General features: G+C 36.7%; 1 protein-coding gene across 1 annotated transcript in view; it reads left to right on the top strand.

The window, feature by feature from the left end:
* The window catches only part of LOC118837898 (sodium channel protein type 9 subunit alpha-like), an 86,159-nt gene that overhangs the window by 36,879 nt on the left and 30,988 nt on the right, over positions 1-18,292 (top strand). Inside the window, exons 12-16 of the mRNA XM_036745038.1 lie at positions 124-362; positions 5,915-6,088; positions 7,469-7,825; positions 11,044-11,511; positions 14,797-14,917. Coding sequence (XP_036600933.1) covers positions 124-362; positions 5,915-6,088; positions 7,469-7,825; positions 11,044-11,511; positions 14,797-14,917 — 1,359 coding nt within the window. The remainder of the gene's footprint in view (positions 1-123; positions 363-5,914; positions 6,089-7,468; positions 7,826-11,043; positions 11,512-14,796; positions 14,918-18,292) is intronic.

Below are 18,292 nucleotides of genomic sequence, written 5' to 3'. Positions count from 1 at the left end.
GCACCATAAATCTGATTTCAAATTTCCCTAGGAAAATTAATATGTGGAAGTTTTACATTATCTTTAGAAAGTACAAAGAAATAGAAAAATTTAATTTCTTCATTTTAAAATTTTTCTTCACAGGACTTGATGAGTCCAGGCCTACATGTGCAAACTGGTGGCACAGATTTAGTAAAACAGATATGATCTGGAATTGCTCTCCACCTTGGTTAAAATGCAAAGACTTTATCTATACCATTGTTATGGATCCATTTTTCGAATTGGCCATTGCCACCTGTGTCATTACTAACATAATTTTTATGGCCATGGATCACCACCCAATGACTGAGAAATTCTACAATATGCTCTCTGTGGGAAACCTGGTGAGTTTGCCATTTTATGTCTTGTGACCTGTTACTACAACTTTCTTCTCTACAGTTTCATTCTATAATGTTTCTTATTTATCTTTGTTTCTTCTCAGTTATTAATAATCACTCAGTTACCATGATGGTCTTTTTTCATGTCATCCTTCTTGAATTTTCTACAGCCTTTAGTACTCTTGACCATCTTCTCCTCTTGCATATCCTCTTCTCTCTGGAATTTTGTGATACTCCTTTCTTAGTTCTCCTATCTATCCAACTGTTTCCTTTCTTAAATGTTCTTTACTGTCTTTTATAATTCCTTCTTTTCCTATGTCATAAAACCCTTGATCCTCGCTATGACTTTGATTCCCTCTACTCTTCCATTTTCCCCCAGGTTATCATCCTGCCCTGGCTACACTCTCTTTCCTTCTGTATTTCAACCCCTTGGTGTATCAGTTCAACACTACTCTAAACTCTGCTCTCCCCCTTGCCCTATCACCAGTTGTTCCTTGTCAAACCCCAATCCTAGATTAATCCTACAATCTGTCTCCTTCAATTCTATTTACATACTTCTGAACAGAGCTAGATGAACTCATGAAACCATGCTAAGTTGGACCACTGTAGATTTATATTATCAAATCTCAACTCAGTATTTCCTGCAGCAAAGCAGTTGTTCTATTCCCAAATCATTTCACTATATCATTCTCCACAGGAGATGTCACAAATCTTTTATCTCCTCAGATTTTTCCATAGCACCCTCTCCCTTCTCAGCAGAAGATCTCACTTCGCACTTCACAAAAACAAAAACAAAATAATTGAACCTTTTCTCTCCCTTTTCTTCCTTTCTAATTTCTTCCCATTCATACTTCTTTCCCTAATATCTCTTTACTCCAGTCTCTGATGAAGAGCTGGCCTTTGTGCATTCCAAGGCCAACATATATTTTTATGATCAACCTGTCCCCTCCTCTTTTAGCAGATTATCCCTTACTGACATCTCCACACTCTTTTTCTCTCTCTTATTTTCAGTCTGCCCTTATTTACAGGCTCCTTCTTTGCTGCATACAAACGTACATATATTTTCCAAATGCTTTAAAAAAAGCCCTAGGTGATCCACAGTTGGCTCTCATTCTGTAGCTTTCCTGACCTCCTCAGCTAAGCATGAGAAAACATCTATACTAGGTACCTCCACTTTCTGTCTTCCTCCCCACTTCTAAGTGTTCTGTAACCTTGTGTCCAACCTCATAATTCAACTTAAACTGCTTTCTCTAAAGTTATCAGTAATCTTTTAATTGATGTATCTCATGGCCTTTTTTATCTCAATCCTCAGCCTTGTTGGCCTTTTGCAGCATTTTACAGTTACCACCTTCGCCTCCTGGATAGGTATTTCTCTATAGATTTTCATGACACTATTGTCTTCTACTTCTCCTTCCACTGTCAGGCCACTTCTTAGCCTTCTCTGGTGTGTCTCCATCCATGTCATATCTGCTATCTATAGATGTTCCCCAAGGATTTGTCCTGCATCCTTTTTTCTTTTCTCTAGATTCTCTCACCTAGACCTCACATTAGCTCTCATGGGTTCAATTATCATCTCTTTGCAGATAACCCTATGATGTATATATGCAGCCCTAGTCTCTCTCAACCATCATTTTCAACATTACCAGCTACCTTTTGGACATCTCAAAATGGGAGTCCCATAAGCACCTCAAACTCAACATGTTCAAAACGGAACTCATTATCTTACCTCCTCCATTCCTCCCTGAATAAATGAAAGAGAAAAGTGTTCTCTATTATTCCATGGTACTAAAGTCCTTCAACTACAGTGTCGTTTTTGACATGTCACACTCACCTCATACAGGCATAAATTGTATATCTTGTCATTTATGCCTATTCATCATCTCTTGTTATATACCCCTTTCTCTTTACTCATACAGCCTCCACCTTACTTTAGCTCCTCTTGCCTGGGCTACTGCAATAGCCCCCTAATTGGTTTCCATGACTCAAGTCTTTCATCACTTCATTCTGTCCTCCACTAAGCTGCCAAATTGATTCACCTCAAGTGTAATTCTGACCACGTACGTCCAAGTACTGCCTAATACATCCACAATCAAATATAAAGTGCTCCATTAGACATTTAAAACCCATCATAATCTGGATCATTCCTATCTTTCAATCATATTTTATTCCCCTTCACATACTGTGATTCAGCAACAAAGGCTTATTTTCTGTTTTTTTTTCATGTACAATATTATCTCTCATCTCCTTAGTTTTGTGTGAGCTGTTTCATATGCCCAGAATGCTCATCTTACTCACCTCTGCCTCCTAACTTCCCTGGCCTCCTTTAAATGATACTACCTTGGACAGAGCACCGGGACTGGAGTCAGGAAGACCTGAATTCGTTTGACCTTAGACATTTACTCACTCTGTGACCCTGGGCAAGTCATTTTAGCCTCTTTCTGCTATAAAGTAGAGATCATTGTGGCACCTACCTCGCAGGGTTGTTGTGAAGATCAAATGATATAACATTTGTGTAGTGATTAGCATGGTACCTGGAACACAGCAGGTGCTTAATGAATGCTTGTTAATTTCCCTTACCCTGCATATCCCACATTTTAAAGAAGTCCCTTCTTGCTCCCCTTCCCATCCCATCCTCCAGCTTGTTCTCCCCTCAGAAATTATCTCCCATCTATTCCATATATATATATGTGTGTGTGTGTGTGTGTGTGTATATACATATATATATATATACATATACATATATATATATAATATGTTGCAAGCACTTACTTGCATGCTATCTGTTCCATTAGAATGTGACGTTATTGAAGGTGGAGAATATTTTTATTCTTTTTTTGTATCCCCAGTTCTTTCCACAGTCCCAGGTACATAATAAGTACTTAATGAATTATTTCTGTTTGACTGATTGAATGTCATCCATATATCACATCCCATATGTGTATTGCCCAAAACTCTGTCCTGGGGCCCACTCACATTCAATTCAGTATTCCACCCCAGGCATCTTCCTGTCTGCCTTGCCTGACTTCTTAACTGAAATAATGCCCTCAGGACCAGATTTCCAGAGTCCATACCTCTAGTGCATGATATTTAATTAATCTACTAATCTTTGGAAGTCTTGCTCTGGTCCTGAGCTATGCTAATGGGCAGGTGAGTATTAATTCATCTAACCCAACACAGGACAGACAATCCAGCTATCTATCTAGGCTTTTTGCCACTTGCCCTACTTTAATACTCTTCTGCCCTTAATTCCTGCTGCCTCTTGCTCTGAGAAGAGCAATCTATTAATTCTTTCTAGAAAGCGCATGCCAGTCAACTTCCTTGTGACTCCATTAACTATCTCTATGACTCCTTATACAGAGGCTGCCTTGACCACCACTCTCCTGTAAAGGGCATTTCCTCTTATCAGAATGTAAACTGCTTAACTCTGTCTCACATTTGTGTTTGGACCTTCAGCAATTAGCATAGTGTATGGCACATAGTAAGTGCTTAATAAACATTTTTTCACCAAGGTTCTTTTTTATACAATCTTCTCTATTTCTTGATGACAATATGTACCACAGAGGGTTTTATCTCTTTTTATTGATGAGGACTAAGGCAGTGACACCAATTAAGAAGTCATTTTGGAGAAAATCTGGAATTATGCCTAAAGAGTTATTAAACTGTCTATACCCTTTGTCCCAGCATGTTTCCCAAAATGATTAGGGAAAAAAGAAAAGAACCTATGTGTTCTAAAATATTTATAGCAGCTCACCTTGTGGTGGCAAAGAACTGAAAACTGTGCAGAAGTCCATCAATTGGGAAATGGCTAAACAAGTTGTGTTATATGATTGTGATGGAATACTACTGTGTTATGAGAAATGTTGTTTGTTGATTTTAGAAAAAAACATGGAAACACTTGCATGAAATAATAAAGAGTAAAATGAACAGAACCAAGAGAATGTTGTGTACAATAATAGCAATCTTGTTTTTAAGAACAAATTTGAGTAAATAAGTCATTTTGAGTATTATAAATACTCAAATCGACTACAAAGGACCTATGAAGAAAGATGTTATCTGCCTCCAGAAAAAAAACTAATGAATAGATGTGTGTATGGTATGGTTCTACAAACACACACACACACACACACACACACACACACACACACATTTGTGTCCATTGGTAGCCATCTCTAAAGCAGGGTGGGGAGAGAGGGATGAAAATATTAAAAGTACATATCAGAGAATAAAAGAAAATTTAGAAGGAACCATGGAAAGCAGAATAGCTTTGAAAATGGTGTAGAATACTTATTATATAGTTTTCTTTTTTAAAAAAAGTAAGCAGTGGGAAATGTTAAAAATTGAAACAAATCATGCAAGAGGGCCTGAATTATGGTGGTGGCTATGTGAGTAGTTGGATAGGATACATTGTGTTGGTAGAAAGACCAACATTTTCCAAATGATTGTATATACATGGAGTAAGGAGTCATAATAACACCAAGGACACAAACCTAAGGAATTTAGAAGGATGGTAATGCCAACGACAGAAATAAGAAAGTTTAGGAGATGAGTAGATTTAGGGAAAAGATAATAAGCTCTATTTTGGACATAGTAAGTCAGATATGTCTTCTAGACATCCAGTTTGTTAGGTCTAATAGGTAGTTGCTGATGAATGATGATCTTGAGAGAGAGACCTCAGACTGAAAGCTGAGGATTAGGATCCATCTGCATAGAAACACTAATTCAACTTAGGAGAGATGATCAGGTCACCAAGTGAAAGAATGTAGAAAGAGAAGAGGGTCCAAGAGAGAGCTTAGGAGAGTTAGGAGTCAGTTATTGCATAAGCCTTAGACATACATTTTTATGTATCTTCCAAAATAAAAACTGATTAGCAAGTCCCCTTTGTATAGGTCTTTGCAGTTTGCAAGCATTTTTATATATACTATCTCACTTGATTCACACAAAAACTCTGCAAGGCAGGCAAATTAAGCATTATTTTCCATATTATAGATGAGGAAACAGAGATTGAGAGAAGTAACTTGTCAAAGGTCACATTTTAAATGGAAGAGTTGGGACTTTTTACTCTGTCTCAAGACTATCAATCCTCTTAGACCCTCTGTGTATGCACATATATAGTATACGTGTGTGTACACATATACATATATATATATATATATATACACATAATTTCTGTGAAAACTGCTGAGGAGATATAGTTTAATTTTATGAACAACGTAGTATAGAAATAATGTTACAATACAAATAATTTATATATAAATATTGTTATAATGCAAAGTAATATAATTCCTAAGTGATTCAACCTAGGAATAGGGACTGGACTAGTAGTTTTGTCAGTATAGGGAACTCCTGGATAAAGATATGTCTTCTGCCAGTGCCAGTTGGCAACTTCTCTGTACCTTATATCCTTAGATAATAGCCTAGATTCCTGAAAGATAAAGTGACAGGGTTACACAGCCAGGTCATGTCAGAGGCAAAAAAAAATATGGCATAGATAGGCACATGTATATGTATAATTTCAGATCTTTGTTTCTAAAATAACATTCCGTTTTATTTTTGTTTAGGTCTTTACTGGGATCTACACAGCAGAAATGTTTTTGAAGATAATTGCTGTACATCCATGTAATTATTTTCAAATAGGCTGGAATATATTGGACAGTTTCATTGTTTTACTTGCTTTAGTAGAGCTGTATATATCAAAGATTTATGCTTTGTCATTTCTCAGATCATTCAGACTGGTAAGTACAAACTAAACCAATTGTAAGTTTTATATTTATTGGTCATTATGGAAATAGTTGTTAGTAATAAGACTCTTGGCATCCCTGGGTTATGGAAACAAACCAAGAAACTGGAATCCAGTGTGCTAATTTAAGGCCCAGGGATCAGGATGGGAGGTAGGAATGGAAGCAGGTTAGACCCAAGGAGGTATAGACATTCCTGTTCAAAAAGAGGCAAAGATCTGGAGATGATGGGTTTTGAGCAAAACTAGGCAATGGGTGAAACAGTCTAAATCATGATAGTTAGATAATGAAGGAGGCAGCTAGGTAGCTTAGTAGATAGAGTGCTGGGCCTGGAGTCAGGAAGAGCTGAGTGCAAATTCAGCCTCAAACAATTACTAGCTATGTGAACCCGGACAAGTCACTTAACCTTTGTTTGCTTAAACCCACTGGAGATGGAAATGGCAAACTACTCCATTATCTTTGCCAAGAAAACCCTGGGACAGTATGGTCCATAGGGTCATGAAGAGTCAGACATGACCAAACAACTGAACAAAGCAATAGGTAATGAAAGCCATGAACATAGAACTGGGTCACTGATAATTTTAAGAACTCTTCTTATTCTCTATTTCAATGTTTTGGGAGGATATAGGCAAGAGTTACATAAGATGTGAAGCTCTTAATGGATTGCTAACTGCACTGTTGGAAGAAATATTCATATCAGTGAGATCACAGATCTTTTGAGGAATCAAAAAGTAATATAAGGAATTCTATGAGAACAAATATTATTTCATTTCCAGTTCCTGGATATTATTAAGAAAACTTTATGTCCTTCAACTTTTTTTTTGTTTCTCTAGTTTTGACCAGAACTGTGATTTCATTTATGTAGGGTGATCCTGGTGAAGAATTATGAGATTGGCACCTTCTCTGAAACTGATATGCTTAAAGAATTTCCTGATAAGTTAAATGATTTGCTCAAGGTTACATAGCTATAATGTGTCAGAGATAAGATTTTAACCCAGGTACTCCTGATTCCACAGCCATCTCTCTCTGTGTTAAGCCTAGATGCCTCTCTTAATAAATAAGCTTAAATACACCTGAGGTCTTGCTTTCCTGCTTGTGTTTGGCCTGATTATGGCCATTTCAGTTTTAATTGAACCATGCAAAAAACTGGGGAATGTGAAAAATAGTTACCTTGTAGCAAAGTGAAGTCAAAGAAAGATGAAAAATGAGATTCAGTGCAGTGTGACACAATAAAAAAGCTTTTCAGTGGGTTTTATTAAAAAGGTTATTATTTTGGGTTTGCCTACATTTTAGCACTGCAGACAATGTAATTGTGAGGACTCAAAAGACTTAATAGTACTTAATAGTAAAATTATATTTCTCACTCTTACTTTTTAGCTCCGGATTTTCAAACTGGCAAAATACTGGCCAACATGTGAAAGACTGATAAAGATCGTTGTTTACTCTGTGAAGGCCCTTCAAGGCTTGTTATTGGTATTGTTCATCACCTTGTTCATTTTTGCGGTGGTTGGCATGCAACAATTTGGTGAAAGCTGCCAAGAACATTTCTGCAACCCCGGTGTTGACTGTGCATTTCCACGTTGGCACATGAACGACTTCCTCCACGCCTTCCTGCTGATGTTCCAAGTGCTTTGTGGTGAATGGATAGAGCCCATGTGGGACTGTATGAATATAGCAAGCCAAGGGAAATGCCTTGTCTTTTTTGTAATGATGGTTGTTATTGGAAAAATGCTGGTATGTAATCATCAGAATTCAAATACTCATTAAAAATGTTAATCTTTAGTAAATTTTAATGCTTTTGAGCTAATGGGGATTTAAGTCTCTTAACTCTAGGTAAACCCATAGGTGTTTCATTACACAATTTTGAAGCCAGGCTATTATTTTTCCTAGTCATTATGTTTGTAGCATATTCAGTTTATCAAACAGTTATTAATCATTGTGTGCTAGATACTGTGCTAAACACTGGAGATGAAGAGACAAAGCTGAACCTAGCCTAGCTTTAAAATAGTTTAAATCCTACTGATAAGGATAAAACATGCACAAAGAGAAGAAAATCAAAGATAATTTGGAGTGAGGGATAATGGTAATAATTGGGGAGATTTGGAAAGGTTTCCTATAGGAGGTGAGCTTGAGGTGAGCCTTAATTCAGGAAGCTGCTGATTGTAAGAGGTGAGGGTAAAGAAAGAGTGTTTTATAAGCATGGTCTATGCAAAGCCTTAGAATTGGGAGATGAAATGTCAAGTTTGGAGAACAGCCAGTGAGATAATTTTGTATGAGAAGAGAGATAATAAAAAATAAATATGGAAACAGAGGTGGAAATCATATTATAAAAGATTTAAATACTCAAGTTAAGAATCTGTATTTTACTGTAGAGCCAATAGAGATCCACTGAAGATTTTTTAATATGTGAGTGACAGGGGCATACCTGTGTGTCATGAATATTATTTGAACAGGTTTGTGGAGAATCAATTACAGAGGAAAGCAGAGAAATTAGGAGACTATTGTACAAGTGAGGTATTGAGAAACTAATGAAGAATTGTAATCATTTGAGAGGAGAGATGGTATGGAGATATTAGAGATATTGTGGAGGAAGAATCTACAACACTTTTTAACCAGACATGAAAAGTGACAGAAAGGCAGGTTTGGCAACTAGAAAATATGGCAAGTGTAAGAAAGAATTGGGAGACCAATTAAGAAGCAATTGAAGTAGTCAGGTTTTGAGCTGATGAGGTCTTTAGAGTAGTGGCCATGTGAGTAGAGAGAAGGTAACATATCCAAGAGTTATTAAGGAGGTGGAATGGACAAGAATTGCCAACTGATTGTATATGTGAGGTGACTGTTGACCACTCTCTCCCCTGTATAGTCTCTCTTCTCTGTTCTTGTAACACTATTCTCTCATGGTTCTCCTTCAATCTGTTTGACCATACCTTCTCTTTCTCCTTTGCTAGTTCATGATCCATAACACATCCCTAACTATCAATATGGGGCAGCTAGGTGGTACAGTGGATAGTGTTGGGCCTAGAGTTAGGAAAATTCATCTTCTCGGGTTCAAATTTGGCCTCAGACAATTACTAGCTGTGTGTCTCCAGGCAAGTCATTTAATTCTGTTTGTCTTGGTTTCCATATTTGTAGAGCAAGCTGGAGAAGCAAGTGGCAAACCACTCCAGCATATTTGCCAAGAAAACTCCAAATGGGGACACAACAAGTTGGACATGACTAAAATGACTGAACAAAAAATACTGTAAATGTAACTGAAATCTCTATTCTGATTTCTTCTTCGCTATATATACTTTTCTACTTAGTGACCTCATCAGTTGCCATGATAGCTCCCTGATCTATGCATCTAGTCATAGGATCTCTCCTCAGCTCTAGTGACACATGACCAACTATTGGGCAATTCAAACTGGATATTCCAAATACATTTCATACTCAACATATCCCCAAGATGACTCATTATCATTCCATCCAAATCTGTTCCTCTTCTGAATGTTAGTATTACTCTCAACGGCACCACCATCCTTTCAGTTTCCCGAATTTTCAACCTTAGTATCTTCCTTCAGTCTTCATTTTCCCTCACCTCACATATACAGTTGGTCATCAGTTCCTATCCATTTGATAAGCTGAAGAAAGATAAAAAAAGACGAGGACTGAGAAAAGCTGATGAAGAGATTTTGATTTTGTTTCTTCTTTGACCTTCAGAGCCCACTTTAAAATAAGTTTTTATAGTCCAAAAAAGTACATATGTAGCACTTCAGCTTTTTATCTTGGGATATTTGTCAAATACACCAATGGTACCTTTGGAGAAAGATTCAGTTTAGTGATGAGATTGGAAACTTGGTTACAAAGGATTGAGAAGGGAATGAGAGGGGATGGAGAGGTAGCAACAAGTGTAGTCTATTTTTTCCTAGGAGTTTGGTAGTGAAATGGAGAAGAGATAGAAGGTGAGAGCTTGAAAAGTTCAGAGAGTGTAGTGAACATTTTTTTAAGGTTGGTGGAGACTTGGATATTTTTGTAGGTATCAGAGAAGGAGCAAGTATATAAAGAGGAATTAGGCATAGGGTCAAGGTGCAGGATGATTGTAGGGAAATCTGGAAAAGACAGAAGTGGATAGCTATGATCAAGAGTACATGTAGAAAGGACTGGCCTTCAGCAAAAGGACTGCCTCTTTTTCAGAAATAGGGGTAGCTCAGGAGAGAAGGGGGTGGGGCAATATCAATGGGTTTCGAAATGTGGGGAGAAAGAGATAAGAGAACTCATGTAAGTGGTTTCCATTTTGTCAGTAAAATGTGAAGCGTGAAGAATGGATTGAGGGAGAAACAGTATTCTGTAGAATGCATGGGTCAATAAATGCCTAGGGACCACACCCTCAAGGGTTTGACTAAACTCAGAACCAGTTTCTTTTGCCCATTAAAGGCAGCAGGATTGCCTAAGAAAGGATGTAGCTGGAGCATGTACTTTGTTTTATATAGGAAGATAAAATTATAGTTTATAGTTGGAAGGGACATAAGTGGCCAAGTCCAATACTCTTGTTCAAAGATAATGAACCTGAGGCCCAGAGAGATTAAATTCTTTGGCTAGTAATTATCTGAGGTGGGGTTTCAAGCCAAGTATTCCAGATTCTAAGGCCAGCCTTCACTCACTGCACCTGACCTGACAACTGAGGCTCTGGCCCTGAGCAAGATTATTATGGGTTATGACTCTGCTTCTATGAATATGTTTCTTGAGTATTCAAAACACTTAAATACCACGCTAAACACATATAAGTGTGTATAATATGTGTGTATATGTGTGTGTGTTCCACTGAAAGAGGGAACAAATTTGCCTTCATTGAATTCATTTAGTCTGTACTTTGACCTGCAGTACACACTTAAAAGAAATTACTGTTGTTTTTATTTCAGAATACAAGAGATGCATTTATAATTCAAGCTCCTTGTTTTTAATTCCCCATTTAGTTACTGATCCTGTTTGTGGCTTTGTTGAGCTCATTCAGTTCAGAGAACTTTGCAGCAATCCAAGTGAGCCCTGAATCCAATAATCTCCAGCGTGCAATGGAAAGGATTCAAAAAGGAATACATTATGTGAAACGAACTTTACTTGACCTCATTACAAAAGCATGTTCTAAGAAGCAGATGATTTCAAATGATATCAAAAGAGAGGAAAATCTAAATATGGAGAAGAATAATGTCACATCCAACCATACAGTTAATGACATGAACAAAAATTTCCAGAATCATAAAGATAGAATCCATAGCATTGGAATCAGTTTGGAGAAATATGCCAAGAACAAAAGTGATTCTCCCTCACTTATTCCTAATCCTAGTTTCTTAGGACCAGCACCAATTGCTGTTGGAGAATCTGATTTTGAAAATATCTGTGCCAAAGAATTTAAGAATGAACTGGACACTGAAAGCAGCAAAGAGGTAAGAAACCTTACATGCAGTGTTTTTATGTTGTTATCATTTGGTATAGAAACAATGTCGTTTAGGGTCTTCAAAGATAAAGACTCCTTTTTAATAGCAGAAAATTTCATGGACTACAGCCTATATGATCATATTCACATTATTAATATTCATCAAGTGAAAAAAACATATGATGACTTAATGGCCCACAACTATAATTTCCTCAGTTTAGGAATCTTTCAGGGAATGAACACCTTCAGAAAGTACATATTGGCAACAGCTTAACAGCTAATATCCTTAGAGAATTGGTTGGCGCATTGAGATGTTAAAAGGCTTATCCTGGGTCATATAACCAGTGTATAAGAATAGAATTTGCACTCATCACGGAGGTTGCCTCTTTCCTCTATTGCCTTTCAATGGAACTCTGACAAAATATTATTATAAATTCAGTGATTCTTTATATCAGTGATGCTATGACACCTGTGATGTATATTAAAATCCATCCATGCCTGCTCACCAGTATATGACTCTCTCCCTGTTCCCACTTCATTTTGGGTAGAATAGAGTAACATGATAGGAGTAAATACATAAATCTCTAATGACAAACTCAGGGGAAAATTGGGCACACTTGCCTAGCATAAGGAGGGAATCAAGTGGAGTAGAAGTCCTGATAAATACTGGTAGGCATTGCTGTGTCAGAAACAAGCCCCATGATGGGAGTGTGTGAGTTGTTTTCAGTAAGGCATATTAGCACATATGTGCTTGCAATAAATTAAATGATGTGATTGAATTCCCTGCAGAATTAATGTAATAGTAGTATCGGAAAGAACCGTAGAGGGAGTTTATTTCAAGCAGTACCTGTTTTGGAATTCTCACAAATTCCCCCAAATGCAGTCATAAGTCATGAAGATTGCTAGTTAAAAGGAAACCACCATGTCCCAAAACAGCCAAATCTTCTCTCTTTATAATACGACTATGATCTCTCATTTCCTAGATATGCTTCTTGCCTAGAAGTAGGCTGACTGCATCTGCTTTTTTGGCCACTATCATACTGTTTACTCATATTGTTTCCTTTCTTTTGAAATCATTCAAAAAATTTTCAGGGGAATTCTTGTCTAGCCACAGTTCCCTATCTTGGATCTGTTTTGTTGTTGTTGTTATTGTTTTAAAGGCAAATTTAGGATTTTACATTTATTCCTTCATATATTCAACCTGTTACTCTAGTCTGTAAAATTAATTTTCAATACTGCTTTTCATTTGACCTGTTGGCAATCCTTCCTAGTTTTAGGTCATCTGTCAATTTGATTACACAAATGCCTTTATCCAAGTTAATTAAAAAATGGTAACAAGACTAAGGGCAAATACCTAGGCAGCCATGCTAGAGACTTCCTTCCAAATTCTGTTGAACCATTAATGCCTCTTCTTCAAATGTGATCATTCATAGAGTTCCAAATCCAACTACCTATACTATCATCTAGCTCAAATGTATCGATCTTGTGCCAAAGGAGAGATCTAGGTAACCTGAATCGAAGGAATTCCCCCAGTCTGTCTAATGGAAAATTATTTCCTCTTCTTACTCTATTTTCATTGATTTAGTTTGTGGAAGGGTTTTTCAATGTCATGTGACTTAAATTATCTGTTTTATCGTTTGTCATTATCTCTGTTACTGGTTTGGTTAACCATTCTTCACTTGTCTATGATCTGGAGTTTGCTTCTTGCCTCTACCTCCTCAACTCAGCATTCATCTTTAACCAACCTGACACTTCTTAGCCCTTTTCTTTATTGGAAACTTTCCAGCTCAGTTCAGAAAATTACATTACAGAAGACACTCAATCCATGGCAAGTCCTGTTATTTGCTGTGTTCCACAAACAAAGTGAGGATGAACAGGACACCTAGGGCATTTTTTTCTTCCTGATTTTCTTTTTTGGATGTTTTTCTTCCAACTTTTGAGTAGGAACTTTTCACCCTCTCTAATTATTCAAAACATAGCATGAACTATTTGAGCACCTAGGCCATAGGCACCCCCTTGCTTTAAAAACTAGCAAGTCTAGATGAATAGATGTTAACATGATGACAATCATGAGAAATAGAGGTCTTCAGAGAGACCTCGAGAAATCTTCCTACCGTTGCTCTCAGATGATTCTTGAAATATTCTTCCAGTTTCAACTCGTATAAGCCCTTCCTAGTTCTAGCCCTAACTTTTCTGAAGGCAGCTCTGAGACTCACTCCCTTTTCCTTTTCTTAGCCCGTGTTCCCAGGTAAGTTTTAGATTCCCTATTGGGATTCATTCGCAGCCGAGCTACTTTTTCTATGCATTTGTTCATTTCTACATTGTATAATAGTTATTTGAGTGCCGATTTCATATCTCCTAATGTATTATCAAGTTCCTGAGAGCAGATAGTATGTCTTATGTGCCCTTGTATCTTCTTCTTTAGTCCCTAAGAGAATAATTTGAACATAGTAAGTACTTGGTAAATTTAGGTTTGATAGAATTGAGTTAGTGTCAAGAAGATTACGCTTTTGTATCTGAAGCTCAGGGTTTCATCATAGTGTGTCTTTCCATAAAGCCAAATTCCAGGCATATTTTGGTTAACTTCTAAAAAATCATACCACATAAGCCCTCACTTATATTTCTGTCATCAGATGGCACACTAATTCAAAGGCAAAGCTTAATTAAACAGTATAGCAAAATAAGCAACAAGGCAAATCTCTCCATTTATGTGGGCGTGCTCTCTCCCACTGGTGCCTATAGCATTGGTGGGACTGGGAATATTTATGGCCGGGTAACACAGGTGGGAGAGGTTAACTTGCAGTCCTATTTCCAATTTCTATTTAGAACCTTTCTTTATCTTCATCACTGCAAGTGAGTAGAGCCTTCAGGTTTAAATTGTCTATCTTCAGAATTTCAATTATTCTCCCCAAGCCGCAACTCCCTGAACTCATCCTACTGTTTGATTTAATGTTTGAAATTTCTTTTGGCTTTTTTGCATATCCCCAACATGGCTCATGGTCTATATGAATTATGACCTTGGAGCAAGTCACAAAAAGGACTAGGTGGAACTGGTGATGATTCCATGCTATCACCAAATCCAATGCACAGGTATGGGTGGAAAGAAAAATCAAGTGTGACAACACCTGTGAGGTTCGTTTTATTTAATCTATAATGTGTAGTTTTGTACTTTTATGCCACAACTTCATTATTGACATTTAGCATATATTTCTTATTTTTCATATGGAATGATATTAAAATAAACTTGCAAAAGATTAAAATATCCTTTTTCTTGGGGGATGGGCATGGTTTTTAGAACCTCAGACGAAGTAGTTCTTCTGAAGATAGCATGGTTCCCATCCTTGCCCCTGGGGAAGAAGAACAAGCAGTGGAAAAACCTCTGAAATCTGATGAGCCAGGGGCCTGTTTTACTTATGGTAAGTGGAACACAGATTACCACAATTATAATTTAATACTATTGTTTTGACCTTATCATTAATAATAATAAAATTTATAATACTTTGATTTTAAACCATTCATTACTGTTTCAGCAGCATGGCTATATAAGTTACATCACTTATAGTTGTAAACATAATCAAGAAATTTTTTAATGGGAAGATTAAACAGAAATAGAGAAGAAAATGTAAAGTTTTACTATCAAAAACAACTGACCTGAAAAACAGAGCAAGAGGAGATAATCTAAGAAACATCAAACTACCTAAAATCATGACCAAAAAAAAGTACCTGGATATGATATTTCTAGAAATCATGAGGAAAACCGCCTAGATTTTTTTAGAATAAGAAATCAGAGTGAAAATAGAATCTATGAGTCATTTCATGAAAGAAACCCCAAAACAAAAACTCCCAGGAACACCATAACCAAAATCTAGAGGTCTTTTTGATCTCATATGACAGACACTTTATTGTGTAGTTTTCCCATATTTCCTACTTCCCTATATTTTCTTAAATATAAACTCTTGAATAATCCCTTATGCCCTTAGACTTATGCTCATAAAGATTCAGAAATTTTATTTGGTTTAGTCTTATTCTTTTATTACCCTTCTTCATTCTTGCCTCCTTTTTTCATAGAAATTCATAGATTTAATTACAACATATTTCTTTAATTACAGCAAAATACTAACAGGATTCTAGCATTTTTATGGTACTGTATTGGAATTGGAGAACAGAAGAAGTGTTACAGTTACAACATATTACATAGATATCATTACTTACAGTAGTTCAATATTGCCATTCTCAAGTTCATGGCAGAGTGCCACTTATATTTAAAATGAGCTGGCACAACTTGCCAATTTATATTCAAGATCCAGCCCACAACAGCATTGATGTATCTTGATCTATCTGGTATCATACAGAAATCTAGTCCCTTGCTTATTTTATAGAAGAAAAGCTTTAGAAAATTATGGTGTTCTTATTGAGAGAAAGTAAATTTAAAGCAAATGAGTTGTGGAGGGTTTCAAAGTTCCCCAAAAGTTGAATAAAAGTATGTTATATTTGTCAGTGTGGATAAATTATTTATTTTTAGTGACTAAATACCAACCTCCCCATGAGAAATACAAATTTCTTATTGGGACTCCTTAAAATTTCATATGATTTCCCGTTAACATATAATGGAACTAGTTTTTCCTTTAAATTTGGCTAGGTATCTGAGCATTCCAATGCCAATAAAAAAATAAATACTTTTCAGGTGATTCATGTGGTCATTATTTATGAACTTTAATCTCAAATGAAAATTTGCTTTTCTCATTTAAGGGTTGTGTATTGTTTTTCCCAATCTTGATTATGAAAGAAATGACTATGCTTTTCTCTCTCGATATGAATGAAAACAGTACAAATTATGAAAAATCTTTTTAAAATAGTAAATGATCTTCCACTGTGGTAGTTATATGCAAAACAGATGTACCTTACATGTGATTTTTGTTTTACTGTCATGTTGAATAGCAATTAATGCTAAAATCTAAGTTTTTTCTCTCTTTCTCCTTCTTCCTTTCCTCCCTCCTCTCCCCTTTCTTTCACTTCTTCCCTCTCTCAATCTCTCTCTTCTCTATGTCTCTCCCTCTTTTCTGCTATACTCTGGCAGACCCTCTAAGTGGAATGGCTTTATATATGATGATTTCCTAGACCTCAGGTTAATTATTTCTGTTTCTGTTTTTCTTGCTCCCTGTGATTTTTCCCTTCTTCCCTCCCTTTCTCCTCCTCCTCCTTCTCCTCCTTTCCACATTGACCTTAGCTTTAAAACTCCCATTTATTCAGTGATATTAGGTTTACAAGGCAATATTTTCACAATAACCCTTTAAAGAAGATAGCATAAAATCATAGAACCCTAGTATATCAGAGTTGGGAGGGACATCAATGATCATCTAGTCCAACCCATACCTGACTGAGAATCCTGTCTTTAGTATAACTAAGGAATGGTTAACTAAGGGCAGCTACTCATTTCCTGAATACCTTCAGGGATATGGAACTAAGTAACCCTCTGAAAAAGACCATTCCACTTTTGGATAGTCCTAATTTGGCTAAGTGTCATGTGATGAGCGGCATTATAGTTGGGATCTAGACAAAATGGGTAGAATCAAAACGCACACTGTGTAGGCAATTTACCCCTCTCACCTAGTCATTTGTGAAATCCACTGCTCTTTGGATTTCACTTATTTGTTTTAACATAGAGTCACCCTAGCAGATATTTCCAGAGATAGACTTTCACTACACATGGTTACATTCAAGTTCTTCTAGGGTTCTAAGGGAAACCCTGCTCAAGGGAAATACGCTTCCTCTCCTCATTATTTTAACTCATTAGCACTAATCCAATATGTTTCTATCTATAATCTCTCACAATAATTGATTTTTTCCTCAACAAACTATTTACTTAACCATAAGAGAAAAGAAACAATGACATTATAGATACTGATATATTAGAACAAGTGCATAAATGACAAAATACATCAAAATATACCTGTAAATCAGATCCTAAACTCCAGTGAAGGTACTCAATATCTATCAGTGAAGAATTGGCCCACACAAGCAGAAATCTGGCAGGGAAGCACCTGAGCATAAAAAAATTGATATATTTAGGATAACTTAGAAGTCCTGACTATATGCTCCAGTGTTTAGTATAGTCAGGAAAATCTGTATGACACATGACTGCTTCTCTGCTCATTGCTTGGTTAACCAGTTTTCAGATGAGGAAATTAGCTTCTCTTCTTGACTTGCATAAAGCATTTAAGAAATCTTTCAATTAAGCATTGCTGATAAAATTGAGCTTAGAAAATGTTAACTCAATGTGAATTGCAGTTTCCTTTAAGCTAAAAAAACTGAAAAGCTCATCAAACTAGCTATCTTTGAAACTTGCAAACTAGGCTAGCCAGTTATTAACTCATCTGGATGTTCCATTGTCCAATCAGATGAAGATCACAACAATACAACTCAGATCAACACATTAATCTAGCTCACCAGGCTACCAAAGTAGCTGCTAAGCCCCATCTCCTCTTCCTTGATGAGCCAGTGGTAGCAGGACAGAGCAATGAGCACTAATGGGAAGTTTCACCATTATGCATTTCTAAGTAGAGCTTAAGAATATCCTACAGAAATTATTTGGCCTTGTCTCCTTTTAATAGGTCACACTTGTGTTGCCTGGATGCTACTTAAGGCCTTAATTCTGTAGTGTCCAGGGCTCAAGGTAAACTTGTTGCTGAGGCCTTTTGCTTGTGCTACTGTGGGACTGCAGACACTTCCACCCCCTGCTTGGCCCAGGGCCTTTCTCCTCCTTTCTCATGTTTCTGGAATGCTCTGAGGCC

Source organism: Trichosurus vulpecula, chromosome 2, assembly GCF_011100635.1.
Source record: "Trichosurus vulpecula isolate mTriVul1 chromosome 2, mTriVul1.pri, whole genome shotgun sequence".
Classification (NCBI taxonomy): domain Eukaryota; kingdom Metazoa; phylum Chordata; class Mammalia; order Diprotodontia; family Phalangeridae; genus Trichosurus; species Trichosurus vulpecula.
This window is presented reverse-complemented; position numbering and strand designations above follow the sequence as displayed.